Here is a 17,326-nt window from a genome sequence, read left to right on the forward strand (position 1 = left end):
GAAACCACAAATGTAGTCCATTGACCACAAATCTAGCCGAGGTTGGCCAGGGTTGGTGGTCTGTATGCTATAATCTAGTGTATGCATCCTGGTATTAGGTATGTTTCCCTAATGTTGTCACTGTGTTTCTCATTGTGCAGCATAACTTTATTAATATACTACAGGCATTGAGTAAAGTGGGAGAGTTGAGGGAGGAAAAAAGGAATCTTTCCAGTTTGGGGCAAAAACCTCCAGCCCCCTCTCTACTGAAGGTAATCTAACTACTCACCCTTATCAACTCTTGAGAAAAAAGGATAAATATGGAAAAAAAATGGGAAAAATAGGTTTTGTGACCCATGATAAAGTGTTAGAATATCATCTTTACCTCATTCCATCCTAGAAAGTGCTGCCTTAACTTTTTTTGCTATTCTTCTTTTTAAGTAGCTTACATTCCTCACATTTTAAGTTTTTTTTAGTTGAGACTATTTAATTTTTTATTTTTGCAAATCTCTTGCCTATCACAATACCTTGTGCATAATAGACCCTTAATAAGTAATTGTTGATCGATTTTTAAAAATTAATTCTATTTGTATAATAAGGATAACTCCATTTAGATAGTATTTTAAGCTTTTGCAAAGTGCTTTATATACATTTCCTCGTGTAATCTTGTATGCTGTTCATTAATTCAATAAATTATGAGAAGTACTGACTATATTTAAAGTACTATTTATAAGTGTTTGGGGGCTGAGGGGCAGGTAGGATGTGCAAAGAATTAAAAGACATGGCCCCTGCCTTCTAGGATTTTAAAATCAAGTTGAAGTGTTTAAAATGGTCATGCAAATAACTTGTAAAGGCAGGTAATATGCATATATGAAGATACTAAGTACTATAAGAGTAGAGAAGAAGAAATTCAATTCAACAAACTTTTATTAAGATCTTTATGTGAGGTACTCAGAATACAAAGATAAAACATTTACTTCCTCGAAGAGTTTACATTCTACCATTCTAGATCGGGAGATGAAGTCTTCATGGAGGAGACAGAACTTTAGTAGGTTAGAACTCTTGTGGAAAGGATAGTATTAGGAGGAAATGACCTTAATAAAGGCCAGCATGGGAAAAATGCAAGGGATTTCTTGAGAAGAATGAGTGGAATAGACCAAGGATTCATTTGGTGAGGATTTGGGGGCTAAGGCTGGGATCAGATTGTATAGGGCTTTGAATTCTGGGCCAAAGCACCAACTTTATTTAAGTTGAGCAGCCATATTGATCCATTGAATATTTCTGAAATGGTTAGAAACATATACCAAATGATGGTATATAAAGAATAATTTCACCAGGGGAGTGAACAGGTTAGCCCTTCCCATTCATGAGTGGGTTTGTGAGCTGAGGGCCTAAACTAAGGTGTGGGCTGAGGGATTAGAAAGAAAAAGATGAATACAAGAGCCATCATCTAGAATTGATAGAATTTTGCTGACTGGATATAAATGATGTGGTGAAGAAAAGAGTCAGTGGCTTTGAATGGGCAGCCTTAAGTGAATTTGAAACAAGTAAACAAGCATCTCAGGAAGAAAAGCTGGTTTATGGAATAAGAATATCAATTCATTTGAATATAGATTTTGTTCAGGATATGCAAGGTAAAAATATCTAGCAGAAATTTGCAAATTTGGGACTAGAGCTCTAGCAAAGTAAGTCAAAGATGGAAAGATTTGAGATTATCCATCTTAAAGTGATAGTTAATGTTGTGGGTGTAGTTGGGCTTTTTGAAGTGGAGGGAAACATAGCATAGAAAGTTAAGAAAAAAGGACCCAGAGCATAAAATGTCTATATTTGGGGTTAGGTGGCATCATGATATAGGAGAACATTGAACTCAGAGTCATTTTGAAGTCGAGTCCTTGTTCTGTTATTAACTTATTGTGTGACCTTTCAGCAATATAATTCTTTCTAGGCCTCAATAAACTTTACCTGAAAAATGAGAGAATTGAACCAGATGGTGTCTAAAGCCCCTCCTAGCTCTAAAATTTCATATCTCTGTATTTGTCCATGTATAATTGTAGGAATAAAAGCTTAATTATTGGGGTTTAAGAAGACTATAAGTGGTAAGATCATAGGTGAATCCTGGAGATAGCATATTTCTTTATTGTCTTTTATTTATTTTGACTCCCAAATAATTTTTCTAACTCAAAATCCTTATTTTTTTTTTTAAATTTTTTAAGCAATCAGGGTTAAGTAACTTGCTCAAGGTTACACAGCCAGTTATTTCTGGGTGTGGTGCTGAGTGTCTGAGCCCGGGATTCGATCTCCAGGTCGTCCCAACACTGAAGCCGGTACTCTTACTCCCTGAGCCACCTGGCCGCCCCTAAGCAATTGGGGTTAAGTAACTTGCTCAAGGTTACACGGCCAGGTGTTTCTGGGTGGGTGCTAAGTGTCTGAGCCCGGGATTCGATCTCCAGGTCTTCTCAACACTGGAGCTGGTGCTCTTACTTGCTGTGCTACCTGGCTGCCCCACAAAATCCTTATTTTTTAAGGTTCTCACAAACTCCTTCCAAAAATGATGAAATTGGTTATATTATTATACATGTTCTCATAATATTCTTGTGAAAATTATATATGTGTGTGTGTATGTATGTATATATCCCACAATGAAGCATTGTTGCTATCTGGATCACATTGGGCAAGCCACTACATTTGAATAAACCTTAAATTATTCATCTGTCGAATAAGATTATATGAACACATGATTTCTGAAATCCCTTTCAGTTGAATATATTAAAAAAAAAAACTTTTCCTATGCTTTGAAGATCTATACTTTTAACAGTGTTGCTAGGCAAGTTTGGGATAACAGTCCTATAGTCCATCCCAGAGCTCATACTGAAAGCCCTTGTGATTTGACGTGTCAGACTTGTGTTCTGCTGGTATATCTTTACAGATATATAAACAATGTATCCTTTATCTTATTAAAGACCCTCAGCTCTCTGAATAGATTAAAATGTAATTGAGGAATGTTTAACAAAGAAGTAAAAATATAACCTAACATAGATAATGCTAATTTGTGGTTTTCTCTGTTTCTTCCTATTTTTGTTTGACATCACTACTTTATGGGATAATATACCTAGAAGTAAACAAGCGTATTCTTGACTCCAAGCTCAGTTATGTCTCCATCATGCCATACTTCCTCTTTTACTTTTCTTCTTTGAAAATCCAAATATAGACAGCAGTATGATCTAGTGTAGCCTATAGTTAGATGCTAGTTATAACACACAATACCTTTTGTGTGTGTTGTGTGTATCTCTCATATAGAGATGTACACACATCTACATCTGTAGATATAAATACATACATACATACACATACACACACACACACACATCCCTACACATATATTTTTTGGTATCTGTTTCTTTGTAGTTCTTTTCTCTTTCTGCCCATTTCTTCTTTCTCCTGATGTTTCTAAATCCTATGCCTAACCCATTGGTTCTCAATCTTAGGCTAAAGGCCCCTGCAGGCAGAATCAAGCTGCTTTATAGAATCATAAAATTGGAATGGAAAGAAGACTTAAAGACCAGGTGTTTGCTTCTAGGCATTATGGTACTAAAACCTTACCTTAAAGATATTTGGCTACCCCATTCTTGAATTGGCCACTCAAGAAGCCTTTAGATGATATATGTACAACCTTGTAACTTAATATAGTTCAGTGGATATATATATATACATATATATATATGTGAAAAGAACTGGATTATTCAAAAGATCTTTTAAATCTGTAGTTACATATTTCCTGGGATTTGCATTTAGTAATAAGCAGGGCAGTATATTTTTTTAAAGGTCTATTCTAGACCCTGTTCACCCTGGTTGCTGGTAGCTGTATCATTAGATTTCAAACTCATCACAGCTATTACTTTTCCTGGAAACACCATTAAGTTAACTTTAATTGTCTACACCTTCCTTTCACTCTCTCTACAATGGGAGTCAATACTACCCTACTTCTTAGTTCACTGGGAACTGGTAAGGATTAATCAAATAATATGCATTAAATTATTACTTTTTCCATTACTCTATCCTAAATTCAGGGACACTTCTGTTTACCCTTTTTCCTATTTATTTCTGTAGTCTAAAATTTTCTTTTCAGAATTTTCCATGTTGAATGGAATTGACATAGGATTTGGGAAAAGAATTCTCTCTTTTGCTTCTACTAAGGATTCCATCTAGCATTTACATGCATCTGCATCACAGCCCAAGCTGGATCTCATGGCTACAAACTGACACAAACATTTGTAAAATCAGTTTTTGTGTCACATATCTTCTCCACCCCCTGCATTCTTTGCATATCCATGACAGTATTGGGGGATTTCATGAATAAAAATTTGAAAGAGGTGGTAGTGGGGGAAGGGGAGAGGAGAAGAGTGAGCTGTATTTAAATCATTTAGATTTCAATCTGGCCTATTCACTGGGTTCTGTGAGCAGATCAGCCACTCATCATAAGGCCAAATAGTTAAGCTACACTGGAAAAGGAGCAGAAATAATACCACCCTTCACATTTGTGCAGCCTAAATGCCCTGTGGAGTGAGAGAAGTCTTCAATCCCTAGGCTTGCCAATCCCTTATCTTTCCTAAACATTAAATTAATTTTTAAAGCTATTTATTCAAAGTTGACTTAACCACTAGAATAGGAAAGATCAGACAAATCAGTTGCAAGAAATGAAGTATGGGGAAACCAGAACTCTTTGACAAAGTATTCCTCAGAGTAAATGTGTTGAATGAAGCCAGCGGGTAAATGATAAGGGCCTTTACGCTGTGGATGTAAGAAAGCAATTTATCAAGAGTACATGAACTCTCCAGTGACCACAAGTCAAGAGGAAACCAAAGTGGAGGAGGAGGAGCCCTGCAACAATATTTGAAATACTAAAAATGTGTTGTTTTTTAAAAAAAAAATTCCTGTATTAACAAGCAGAAATTCAAGTGTTTATTAAGAAGTAATGCAAAATAAGCATGAGCAGTGAGTATAATGCAGTTCTTAATGTCATAGAATAAGGTTTTAATATACAAGGACTGAGATGACCACATCATTTAGTATATAGAATATGCAAAAACATTGTCATGAACAGCCATGAATTTTGAAGAATGCTGTACAGCTGACTTATTATGAGGTAAGATGGCCACGTTGGAGGCACAGAATCCTATATTTAAAATGATTAGTACGGCATATGCATAATTATGATAATGGTATTTGCATTGTAATTTCGTAGTGAAGCAGACAACTTTATCATCATTTTAGTTAAACTGAGGCACAGTGTAGTTACATGACTGCATATCTGCTCTACAAAACATGGCACATTAGCAGTAGAACTAGGATTAGACCTCTTGACCTTCTTTTGTCTCATGTCAGGGTTAACATTTGACATTTCTTTCATATTTTACATTAGTAATCTTACCTTTATATTGCTAGCTTTATTAAAGTTATTCACTCTCAGATAGCATTGACAGGCTTCGATTTAAGCAGTCAGTGTTCTGAAAGTTAGTTGCCTGGAAATTAAGAAATTCTTTTTCATAGAAACAATGCCCTACATAATGATTAGATTCACAGCTTAGACCACAAACACCTATTTAACCAATTACACACCTGTATAATTTTGAGTAGAGACAATTTGAATTTAGGGCCTAGCATGATGTCTCTTGTCCAAAGAACAGTATAACTAAATTCAATGAGGATGATCTTCAGCATGTTGGATGAAATTAATTTTGGTATTTTGGTTTTTTGGTCACATCATCTCACAGAGTCCTATCTCCTAAGGCAGAAGAATTGCCACATGTGTTTGCAAAAGAGAACCCAAACTGATTGAAATCAGAGGTTCTTAAACAGGGTTTTGACAACTCGGTGTGTGTGTGTGTGTGTGTGTGTGTGTGTGTGTTGTATGTGTGTAAGTATGTATATGTATATAACTATTTGAGTGGTTTCCTTTCTAATCCTATGTATTTTAAGTATTTAAAAAACATTGTTCTAAGAAGAGGTCCATAGGCTTAACCATGACTCCCAAAGGGGTCAATGACACACAATGTTAAAAATTCTTATACCAAACTACGTATCTTTGAAATATTAAAACAGGTTTTTGAATAAATGTACTCAGAACTCTAGAACAAGGATTTCACACAAATAGCCTGGTGCTTTGGACTATTGTAGCCTCTAAGTCATATAGCTCTTTTTTCTCATACACACACACACACACATATATATATATATATATATATATGCATACATATATGTCATCATTAGATGAACAAATCTTTGTGAGGTTAGAATTTTGGTAATTCTTATCCAAGTAGATATGTGATTTAAACTTAAAACAGACATGCACTTTGATTTTGAGACTACTGCTAACTAATTCCTTATTGGTGTTTCTATGGAAAAATACATTGGAACAATTGCATACCTGATTTATGCACATATATACCCTGTAACATATGTAAGCAAATATACCATGATAATTGTACACCTGAGACAGTGATAGTCTATACTACATGGTAATTCCTCTACTATTAATGATAATAATAATATTTATATAGCCTTTTAAGGTTTACTATACAGTTTTTTCCCCGCAACTCTGTAAGGTAGATTATATATATATGTATATGTATTGTATGAATAAAGGAATAAAAACACATTTATGAAGCACTTTCCAAGAATTGTGCTTAAGCACTGGAGACAAAAATACAAAGGCAAAGGTAGTTCCTGCCCTCAAGGAGATTATATTTTAATAGATGGATATAACTCAGTAAGAGGTGGCTTAGTATGGCCAGGCCAAAGTATTTTTGTTTGAACAATTGGAGGTGCGACAAGTGGAGCCATAAGGGAGTAAATGGGCACCCTCTTTCCAGAAGCACTGCTTTGATTATGGCACCCAAACTGGAAAAGAGTGTTGGGGGGTGGGGTAGCACAGTGGCAGGTTGGCTTATCAGGAGATTATTGGGGAGCAAAGTGAATCATAATTAGAACTGGCCTGGCCTAATATAAATGGACCATGTGCAGTGCTTAGCAGTCTGGATAGTGAGACTCTAGAGTGGGCATTGGAAATATAAAAGGTATCAAACATTAAACCAGAATTTTGAAATGTTTAACAAAATAAAAATATATTATGATATAGATATTGTTAATTTGTGGTATTCTAAGTCTGTATGCAACTATAGATTTCTATTTTAGTTTCATACCACTGTTCTAGCTCATGATCTTTGGTCCAGGTGGCAAGGTAATGGTGAGGTAGTTTCCTTATTTTACATATGAACAAATAATATATATTTATACACATGCACACACACATATATACTTAGGTTGAGAACTTAAGTGACTTGTTCATTGTCATACAACTAGTAATAGAAAAAGAGAGCCCTGTTAAATGAAATCCACAGATAATATAAAAAACATAATTTAATCCAAAGATGTTTACAAGTTATTTATGACCAAGTGACTAAATTATAAATTTCATTTCCATTTTTTCTTTCTCCTCTTATTCTTCTTTTGTTCATATCACTATTCACTGGCAATTTTTTCCAAAGGTGTGCAGATATAGCCAACATGAAAATCTTTAGTGATTGATTAGATTGCTCTCCATCCACAAAGAATTCTGATTTTCTTATTACCTTAAAAATTAGGCGACCGTAACACCAACTGTCCTTCCTTCTTAAACCATTCAGATTTATAGCAAGGGATGAATTCCTTTCTAAAAATGTTAGGTAGGTTAAGATTGATGTCACAGCCTAAAGTGAGAATTTTTTTTCACAACCATTATAAGTTGTGTTGCCCTGGTTAGTTCAGTTAGCAAAGTAAATGGTCAGATTTATAGAGACTTTGCCATTCATTTTAAAACACCCTCAGCAACTTTTTTTCCTCCTGTAAGTTGAGTCTTGTTACGTTTACTGTAGTCTATATTTTGTTTGTTTTTTAAAGAGAGAGAAGGGGGGAGGGAAGAGGCACCATTCATAATGAATGGGAATTTTTTTTTCTTAGTAACCATCAGAGCCTCTTACCTTGAAATAACTTGTTTCCCATTTTTCTGTCTCTGTTTTCTCCTTCCATCTTTTATCTCATCTCCCCTTTTTCTCCATTGCTACACCATGCTCCAGCCTTGGACAAGCTCAGCACACAACACCTATACCACCCGACCCAAGTGGAGATTGTTCAGTCCAACGTAGTGTTTGATATCAGCAGCTTGATGCTCTACGGGACCCAGGCAGTACCTGTGAGGCTGAAGATATTGCTGGATCGACTCTTCAGTGTGCTCAAGCAGGAGGAGGTATTGCATATTCTCCATGGCTTAGGCTGGACACTACGGGACTACGTCCGGGGATACATCCTTCAGGTAGGAAGTTATATAGAGTATTGGTGGCCAAGTGTGGGTGGGAGTAGGATCCTTATCAAGGAGGATAGCAAATAATATTGTATATCTCCACCACTCCTATATTTATATAAAGTTGAACTCTGATTTAAGTGAGTATTAAGAATGCATAGAGATCCTCAAAAGAAAGACAGGATGTCATGACAGGGCAGCATGCAGCCTGAAGGTGAGAAGCAGACATTACTACCAGGCAGCCAGGCCTAGTTATTTTCATTATATGTATGTTAGCAACTTAGGTTTTTATTTTTCCCTTTTTTTAGTGCCAGGTGGTCACTATGGCCTCTTATTTCCACATTTGCTTAATTATAGTACAGCTTCAGCCTCTCGTCCCCAGACAGCAGATTCTGGGTTGTGGGTATACCTAATTTGTTCTTCGTAAGTTTTAGTTATGAACTGAGATATTAGTAAGGTGAGACAAGTGGGACTTTGCTTCAGGGGTTTAAAATTTAGAGGGTTTGTAAGCACTTGAATTCTTTTAGGAGAATAGAAAAGAAAAAAAAAGAATGCAGAATCTAGCATCCTACTTAGTAAGAATAATTAATTAAAATGGGAAACTAACATATAGTTGGCTGGGGTCACCTTCTTTCCTACTTACCCAATGTTTTTCCCTTCTACCCCTACATGCTTTCCCAGAAGGGATATTTCTGTATCCCCACTTAAACCGAAAGCATGCTTTATATAGGTTGCCTTGAACAGAAGGATCCTCTGGTGCCATTCTATCTGGGTTTATTAGCTCTCTATCCCTTTCTTGCCCAACCATCCCAGAATTTTTCAAGACTCTGTTAGCTTCCCAGTTTTATTCTCCTTGACCCCACTCCCTCCCTGTATGCCTGCAAACTATTGAATAGTTTTTGCTGTCCTTAAACCCAGGAGACAAGTATAACTCTTCTGATTTTACTCTTTTCGCAATTTGTAGGCTTTGGCCTAGAAACCATCAGTATCCCACATGCAGAGTCTGCTGTGAGAGCCAGGATACAGAATACCTATTTCTTTAACATTATACTCTTTCCATAATGATGTCTTTCCAGTTTTTAGTGGAGGATACTTTTGAACTGTTAAAGGCTGTTGCAAAACATTTCAATCTGTACTGATTCCCCACTAGGAATTGCCTATTACAAACTGTTTTTGCATTGTACTGTAGCTTCTCTGTAAAATATGTTCGTGGTCATTCATTCTCTTTCTCCTGTAGTTGTGGGGTATTCATAAGTCACCTTGAGAACAACTTATTGGGACCCTGAAATAGCAGGAAATAGTCCCAGCCATTTGAAGGAGGAGGGAGCTTTCAAAAGGAAATGACAGATTTATAAAGGTAGTAAGTACAGAAAACCTTTTCTGATATTTGCAGAGAAAAGTATAAAAATTGGGAAAAGGGTTCCTATCTGATTGTGTGGTATCCTTTCATTTCAACCTGACTTTGTAAGTACTGAATCATAATTGTTTAACTACTAAGCCTTACATCCAGGGCCCATTTCTTTGTATAATAAGTGGAGTGTATAGCTGTTTACCTTATGTACTATGGAAGGACAAAAGGTTTCAACTGTTTCCAAAATATCTCTCCTTACCATCAAGACATAGAGCAACCTACCCTCTTTTCTTACCTGGCATAACATAAAGTCCCTACAATTAGACAAGAGTCAAAAATATTGCTTCTTGAGGTAAAAATAGTCATATAAGAAAATACTTGATGTAACAGAATAGCATTAAATCAGTCAGGAAACCTAGGTTTAAATCTTGAGTTATACTTATTGCCAATTATGTGAACATAGACAAATCAGACATATTTGAAGCCTCAATTTTGTAATCTGTAAAATAGAGGTAATATTTGTGTACCTTACACAGTTATGTGGAAAATGTCTTCTAAATCTTAATTAGGGGATATTATTTGTGGGATTAAATAGAAGAGTACTCGTGACTCATCTATTAGCACATTAATATACATTTCTTCTCAGATTAATAAATAATCATATCCTTGGAAAAGTTAGAAAACTTGGCTCTGAGGGTCTAAAAGATAAGACTTGTAGTTTTCAGTGAGAATAGTAGGAATGTATGCCTTGGATGACTTTGAAAGGGCAAAGGTTACCAAAAAGTAGATGAAGTAATTAAAGATAGAATTTGCTTCCATTTTTTGTGTTTGGCCTTGTTTATACCTACCCTGAGATACACATATGCTACTTCTGCTGTATTTTCTAACCTGGGGACCTTTTAACTGCCAGAAAATTTTGCATTTTGATGACCTTGATTTTAGTGACCATTTGAAATTGGTTTATGCTTGTATAAAATAAATAAGTTTTTTTATGAACATGATGTAGATGGAGCTGTTAAAGTTTCTGTGTACTCTATTTAAAAATCAAAAATATTGGGGCGGCCAGGTGGCTCAGCAATTTAGAGCACCGGCTCCAGTGTCGGGATGACCTGGATCAAATCCGGGCTCAGATACTCAGCACCACACACCCAGAAATAACTGGCCATGTAACCTTGAGCAAGTTACTTAACCCCGATTGCTTTAAAAAAAAAAATTTGCCAAGTCCCACTTGTGTTGTTGCTTTTGCAGTATTGCATTGTTTTCAAGTTCACATACTCTTGGTTTCATATGTATTTTTTGCTAAAGACTTCTAGATGTGTTTCAAGTAATTGCTCTTGGTAGCTAAATAAATGGAGACACTAAATGATTTACTCTTGCCATCTTAATCTGCTGAGTTCTTATGAGAATAGAGACCCTAAGTTACCAGTTCCAGTCTGTTGTAGTAATATTAATTTGTGTTAGAGACTGGCCACAATTTATATGATCTGTAACTGTTGTATATTTTTATACAATATTTTGGCTGTCTAAATTCTTTATACAGAAATTAGGCATTCTTTAACTTTTTAATTTGGATTAGAGGGGAACACACAAAAAATACTTATGATGTTAATTCCTTAAAAAACACATTTTAGGGACTTTGGAACAAAAAAATTAAATTATGTGAGTTTAACAAATAAAGAAGGGGAGGGCCAGCTAGGTGGCGCTGTGAAAAGAGCCCTGACCCTGGAGTCAGGAGGTCGTGAGTTCAAATTTGGCCTCAGACACTTGACACACTTACTAGCTGTGTGACCTTGAGGAAGTCACTTAACCCCAATTGCCTTGCCTTTCCCCCTTGTGGGGAGATGGGGGAAGATAATTTACATCCATGAAATAATAAAATTTCTTATTTCTTCAGCACAATTTAAAAGCAAATAAGGAAACTTGTAATTTACCTTAGATATATTTAATTACATTACCAATTAATTTCCCTTAATTTAGGTATTAAAGTTTAAAATATAACCCATTTCCTGCTTTTCTAACTCAGAGGTTAGAATTGGGAAATTGAAAAAAAAAATTGGTTGATGTTCATGTTTATATGAGCTCTAGCTGTTAATATATTTGTCTTGTTTTATTGATAGAATTGATGTAACAGATTTTATTTAAATGACATCTTTTGATATTTGCCATTTATTTTCTACATTTCTTATAGTATAGTTGTTTAAATAAAAAAGGCAAAAAGGTTTTAAACAGCAAGCTGTGATCTTATTTGGGAAAGAAAAAAATCATCTTTAACAAAAGAACAATAAAAAATAGCGTTTTTTTTTAAATTGTATTGTGTGGATATTGATGAATATTTTAAAAATCTGTTAGGATGAACTAGGATATGCAAGAATGACTTATAATTATACACACATGCAGAACATTTTAGAAAGAACAGACTATAAAATGTTCATCTGAAGGGAGGAAAGCCCTATAATGCACCATTAATGTACAAGTCATTTTATCTGGCTAAAACTCAATCATCTTGTAGCCCTCAAGGCATCAATTTTTAGCGTTATTGCTCTCAACAACAGTATATTGAATATTATGTCAGTTAAAGGAGAATAATTATCAAGGCAAGTTAGGGTGGCTGTTACTTTTACCACATATTGACTTGGTTAGCAGTTGGCTATAGATTGTGTTACTGGGCAAATGAAGATGTACTGTAAGTTGAACTGGTCAAGCCAGGGTATTAATTTAACTCTCTATGGACCCAAACCCGAAGTACTTATGTACTCAAAATTACTCTTTTTTTCGGTGAGGTTTGTGTGAGTAGAGGGAAGTGGTAGGAGTTAGACCCTGATTTTGTATCCACAGATCTTAAAAAAAAATGGGGCATTAGATTATCCAGCATTTGATGGTTGTGAAGGAAGTGTCTCAAGGGTGGTGAAAGAAGAAGCACAGAGGAAAGCAGTCCAATTGACAAGTTTAACCAACCATTCTTCATTGTTTTGATGACTTGTGCATTATCAAAATAAATAGGTTATTCAGAGGCTGTTCATAAGATAGTACCATGGTTGTTCTGGGCTGTACCAGTTTAAGAATTTTAAAATTTAGCTAAGGTTTAATAGTTGGATAATTTATTACTTTAATGGGTTTTATATTTTGATATTCAAGGTAAAGTATATGAGTTAAGTTTTAGGCCTTTTTATCAACAGAAATATGAGGTATGATCTAACTACAAGAGAAAGCCTAAGACCTTGTTGTCCTTAGTTAAACTGTGCCAGCAAAACATTTTCAATCCTATTCTGTACCTCCATAGCAGGATAGGGGCGGGGGGGAGTTTCAACAATTTGCACTTGCCAAGTAATGTGACACACTTTATGAATAATTATAACTGTTCATCCTAGTTACTGTTTTCACCATATCTTTAAGAGAGGTATTTTTTATAAAAGATTTATCAAAGCAAAAAAAAAATAAACACAAATAATTAAACAAGCAAAACAACATAGAAAGTTATTTTAAATGATTGTATATGCAATTCTTTTCCTTTTTAAAAGAACAGAGAGTAGTGTGCTTTATTCAACACAATGCAGAGGAAGATTCTCTATGGGACCTGGGTTCAGATTCTTACCCTTATCTCTTTACCCTCTCTGTGACTATAGGCAAATTCTTTAATTCTCCTAAGCAACTGTGTGTTGATCCCTTATATATACTTTTTACCCTCTTTATCATTTTTTATAATTCTCACATTTCTTTGAATGCTTCCTCTCAAGAAATTAAATTCACATAATTTATTCAGTTTTTTGCCTATTATACATATAGATTGTTTCTAACCTTTTGTTATTACAAATGGTACTGCTATGAATTTTTTTTTTTTTGCAAATATGTTTTTGCTTCCTGTCAATAACCTCCTTAGGGTATAAGTACAGTAATGGGATCACTGGGTCAAATGGCATAAATAATTTTCTCACTTTTAGTACATAATTCCAAGTTGCTCTGTAAAACATTTAGTCCTATTCATAACTCAGCCGCAGTAAATTAGCGTGCCTTTTTTTTCATAGGCCTATCAGCATTTAATTTTATCATTTTTTACAATTGTTGATAATTGGATCATTATGAGGTAGTGCTTCAGGGTTCTTTTAATAATTATTTCTCTGATTATTAGCAATTTTGAATTATCTTTTCGAATCTTTTTTGATAGTTTGTGTTTCTTCTTTCAAAAACTGTAGACAGACAAAGTTTTTAATTTGAACATATAATGAACTTACCTATGATCCTTGACCCACTGTGGAAATCTTCCATACTTGTAAGGTAGGTATATCTATGTTGAAATAGCCAGATAGACCCTAACAAAGTTTAGAAAACTGTATCAATCTGAATCAGTTGTTGGCAAACTCCTTAAATAGTGGCCCTAAGAAATAGGAATGTGATGATCAAGATATCTCTAACTTGAAATAATCAGAAATTTGAGTCCAAATATTTGTTTGCACAGAATGTGAAGCAAAGATAATTAAGTCAATATCCCTATCCTCAAATCAAGTAGGCCAAATATGCCATTGAATACAGAGTTGGAAGGAGATATAGAGTTCTCTGAAATTGTGAAGAATGTGGATCAGCCAGACTCAGTGAGAAGATTCTTGGCAGTCATGTGGACTTTGGGTTTTTTGCTTTGCTTTGGTGATTTGAAATTTAAAGAAAGGTAGAATAACTGGTTCACATTTGAACAGGGACTTGTTTGTTCTCTTTTACTGAAGCAGAGCCGATTATCCAAAAGTCTTCGAAAGGTTTTTCAGACTTGATCAGAGCCAGCTTGACCATCTTTATCAACTTGGTAAAAGTTGGGCCGATTTCTAACATAATATGGTAGTGTTGGGACTGGAATCAAAAGGGATTCCCCAGTCTGCTATTCTTGCCCCCTGAGTATCTCTTGCCATCTGCCAGTATTCCAGAATGTGATCTGACCACCAGTGGACTAAAGGCCCGATCTGTCACATATATTTTGCTCTCAGACAAGCAATCTCTGTGTAAGTGTGACCATTTTGACTGAGGAATCTTTGAACCTACGTACTAATCCATGACCTTTTACATTCTTGCTACTGTCTGTAGACCCAGTGCTGGTAATATCATGAAGTTGTCAGGATTTTCCTTTGCCCGTTGATGATACTATATCTCCTGTTCCCACTACAATTACAATAGCAACTACAAAAACCAACAACTTTCATTAAATTTTGCAACACACTTCATGTACATATTTCATTTAATTCCCACAAGTAACCCTGGTGTGAAGTAAGTTTCCTTATTATTCAAATACCATTTTGTATATCTTCATGCTTTTAATAGATTTTAGTAGAATATATGAATCTCTTTATCCTATTAAAAGGAAAGTAGTAGGAAATCCCAGTGCCTCTTGCTTCCTATTTGAGCCCAGTCACTTAATATTTCTGAAATCTGTAATAATCTGGATGCTTGTACTTTACTGTTTCTTATAGCTGTCACATGTCTATCCAAGGGACTAGACAAAAGAACATCCATATCTCCAAAGCCCTTCACATTTCTTTTTTTTTTATCCCGTCACATTTCTAAAAAAAAAAAAAATTAAATCAAAAACATGAGATGTGGTTATAAAGTAATAAACCATTTCCTGAAGCTACAAAATAGATCTATCTCATTACTTTGTAGCCACAGGTCTTTTATTCTGTAGACATCTAGGCATCCCACACATCAACATGAATGGAAACTATTTTGAATGGGCAGTACTTTATACTAGTATTAATTACTTCGATTGATTTATCACTAAAATCATAGGAAATCTGTAAGAGCAAAGAAAGGTGGTAAAACCTAATTTTTTTTTTTAAGACTTGCATGTCACAGATTTTGATTTTATTATCAGAGCAGTGACCCAAGGTGAAATGTGTTCTTTCAGTTAGTCAAAAATGTGACATTTTTTCCAATAGAAAAATACTGACTTGTGGATACTGGATACCAGATAAACCATGTCTTTTATTTCTCCTTCTTTCACAACCATATAGGTGTTTTGTGACAATATTGTGTATTTATATACTGTCTTTCTTCCAGTGTGCTTGAACATTTTACAACCATTATCCTAGAAATCCTCACAGCATCCCCATTGGATAGATAGGTGTCAAATAGCATTATCCCTAGTCTTATGGTTACTGAAACCAAGGTCCAAGGTCAACACTGAAGCCAGAAATAGAATGCAGCCTTTCTGAATCCCTTTCCAAAGCTTGAACCAGTAGAGGAGCCATGAATGTAAACATCATATATCCAGGGGTGAAGTTTGCAGTCTGGGGCCTCCAAGCAGAAATTCAGAAAAGTTTCCTTTTTGAATGAGTCATAATATCCAGTAAGTACAACTGAAGGATTAAGTGAAGTAATTGTTGCTGTAAATTTAGTGTTCAATGGAATAATTATATTAATAGCACTGTCTCACATCTGTAAAGGATCTTCCTGGTTACAAAGTGGTTTCTCATATTATATCTTGTTAACTTGACTGTCTTACTTTAATCCTCACCCAGAGCTCTGTAAGGTAGACAAAGAAGGTATCTTCATTTGACAACTAAGGAATTCCTGGAATGCATTCCTTTCTAATATCTTTCTGGGTTCTTATCTTCCTCATCTCTGCTTCCACTTCCTCCCCCAAGCCTTTCTCTGTTCCTTTGGTTGTTATAACATTTTCCCTAGAGATGGCTGGGGGACAGAGAGCTGGCCATTAAGTGAGGAAGACCTGAGTTTAAATCTGAGTTCAGATACATACAAGCTGTGTGACCCAAATGACTTAACTTGTTTACCTCACTTTCCTCATCTGTGAAGTGAAGATCATATACACCTGCCTCCCAGGGTGATTGTGAGGATTAAATGAGATAATATTTATAAAAGCATTTAGCACAGTGCCTGGCTATAGAAATGCTTACTCCTTCCTCCTTCTCCCCAAGCCAATGTCTTTGTATTTATTTTTCTGTGTATTTATTGCACTTCCGTCCCTGGTAGAATATGAGCTTTTGAAGGTAGGGACTAGTTTATTTTGTGTTTGCAACCTCATTTAACACAGTGCCTGCTACAAAGTAAACATGATGCTTACAATAAAAGATTAATAAATGAATGTTTGTTGAATTAGAGTTGAGAAAACTTAGTTTCTGGTTAAATGACTTTTCCTAAGTCATACAAACTCAAAGTTCTTGTTTTCTTGACAAGATGCTCTTTATCTTTCTTTTTTTGCCTCATAGAATTTTGGAGATCTGTGCTAGTACCTGGATGGATGGATGGATGGATGGATGGATGGATGGATGGATGGAGATAGCGATCTCTTAAAATTAGCTAGCAAAAACTCTAATTATCTACTTGAGTAGTTACTATACCGTTAACTATTTTTTTTACTTCAATCCTTCAATGATCTTGATTTTTATCAGTGTGGGTATTCCCTCCACCAATCAATCATCAATTATTTATTGACTACTAGAAGCCAAGGATACAAATACAATGAATAAAATAATGCCTACTTACAAGGAGGCAGCTTACATTCTAGTAGGAGGAGATAGCAGGGACCTCTATTAGTATAAAGATGTTATGTCATGGGGTCCTGTTCAGGAGAGCATGCAGGGATTAGCCCTTCCTATTGTTGTTTATGTGAAGTATGTGCTATATTATATGATTGGTTTCAGTCTAAACCTTGGAGACTTTTT

The 17,326-nt window shown here is 35.2% G+C and overlaps 1 protein-coding gene across 10 annotated transcripts in view; it reads left to right on the forward strand.

Annotated features, from left to right (window-relative positions):
* Positions 1-17,326, forward strand: part of BNC2 (basonuclin zinc finger protein 2) — a 529,053-nt gene that overhangs the window by 374,416 nt on the left and 137,311 nt on the right. For all 10 annotated transcript variants that reach the window (XM_069090666.1, XM_069090674.1, XM_069090665.1 and 7 more), the window contains one exon: positions 8,091-8,326. In XM_069090666.1, coding sequence (XP_068946767.1) covers positions 8,091-8,326 — 236 coding nt within the window. The remainder of the gene's footprint in view (positions 1-8,090; positions 8,327-17,326) is intronic.

The sequence above is a fragment of the Petaurus breviceps genome, unplaced genomic scaffold (genome assembly GCF_028583685.1).
Source record: "Petaurus breviceps papuanus isolate PSGF00001 unplaced genomic scaffold, PetGlider_PUasm1.0 187, whole genome shotgun sequence".
Classification (NCBI taxonomy): Eukaryota; Metazoa; Chordata; class Mammalia; order Diprotodontia; family Petauridae; genus Petaurus; species Petaurus breviceps.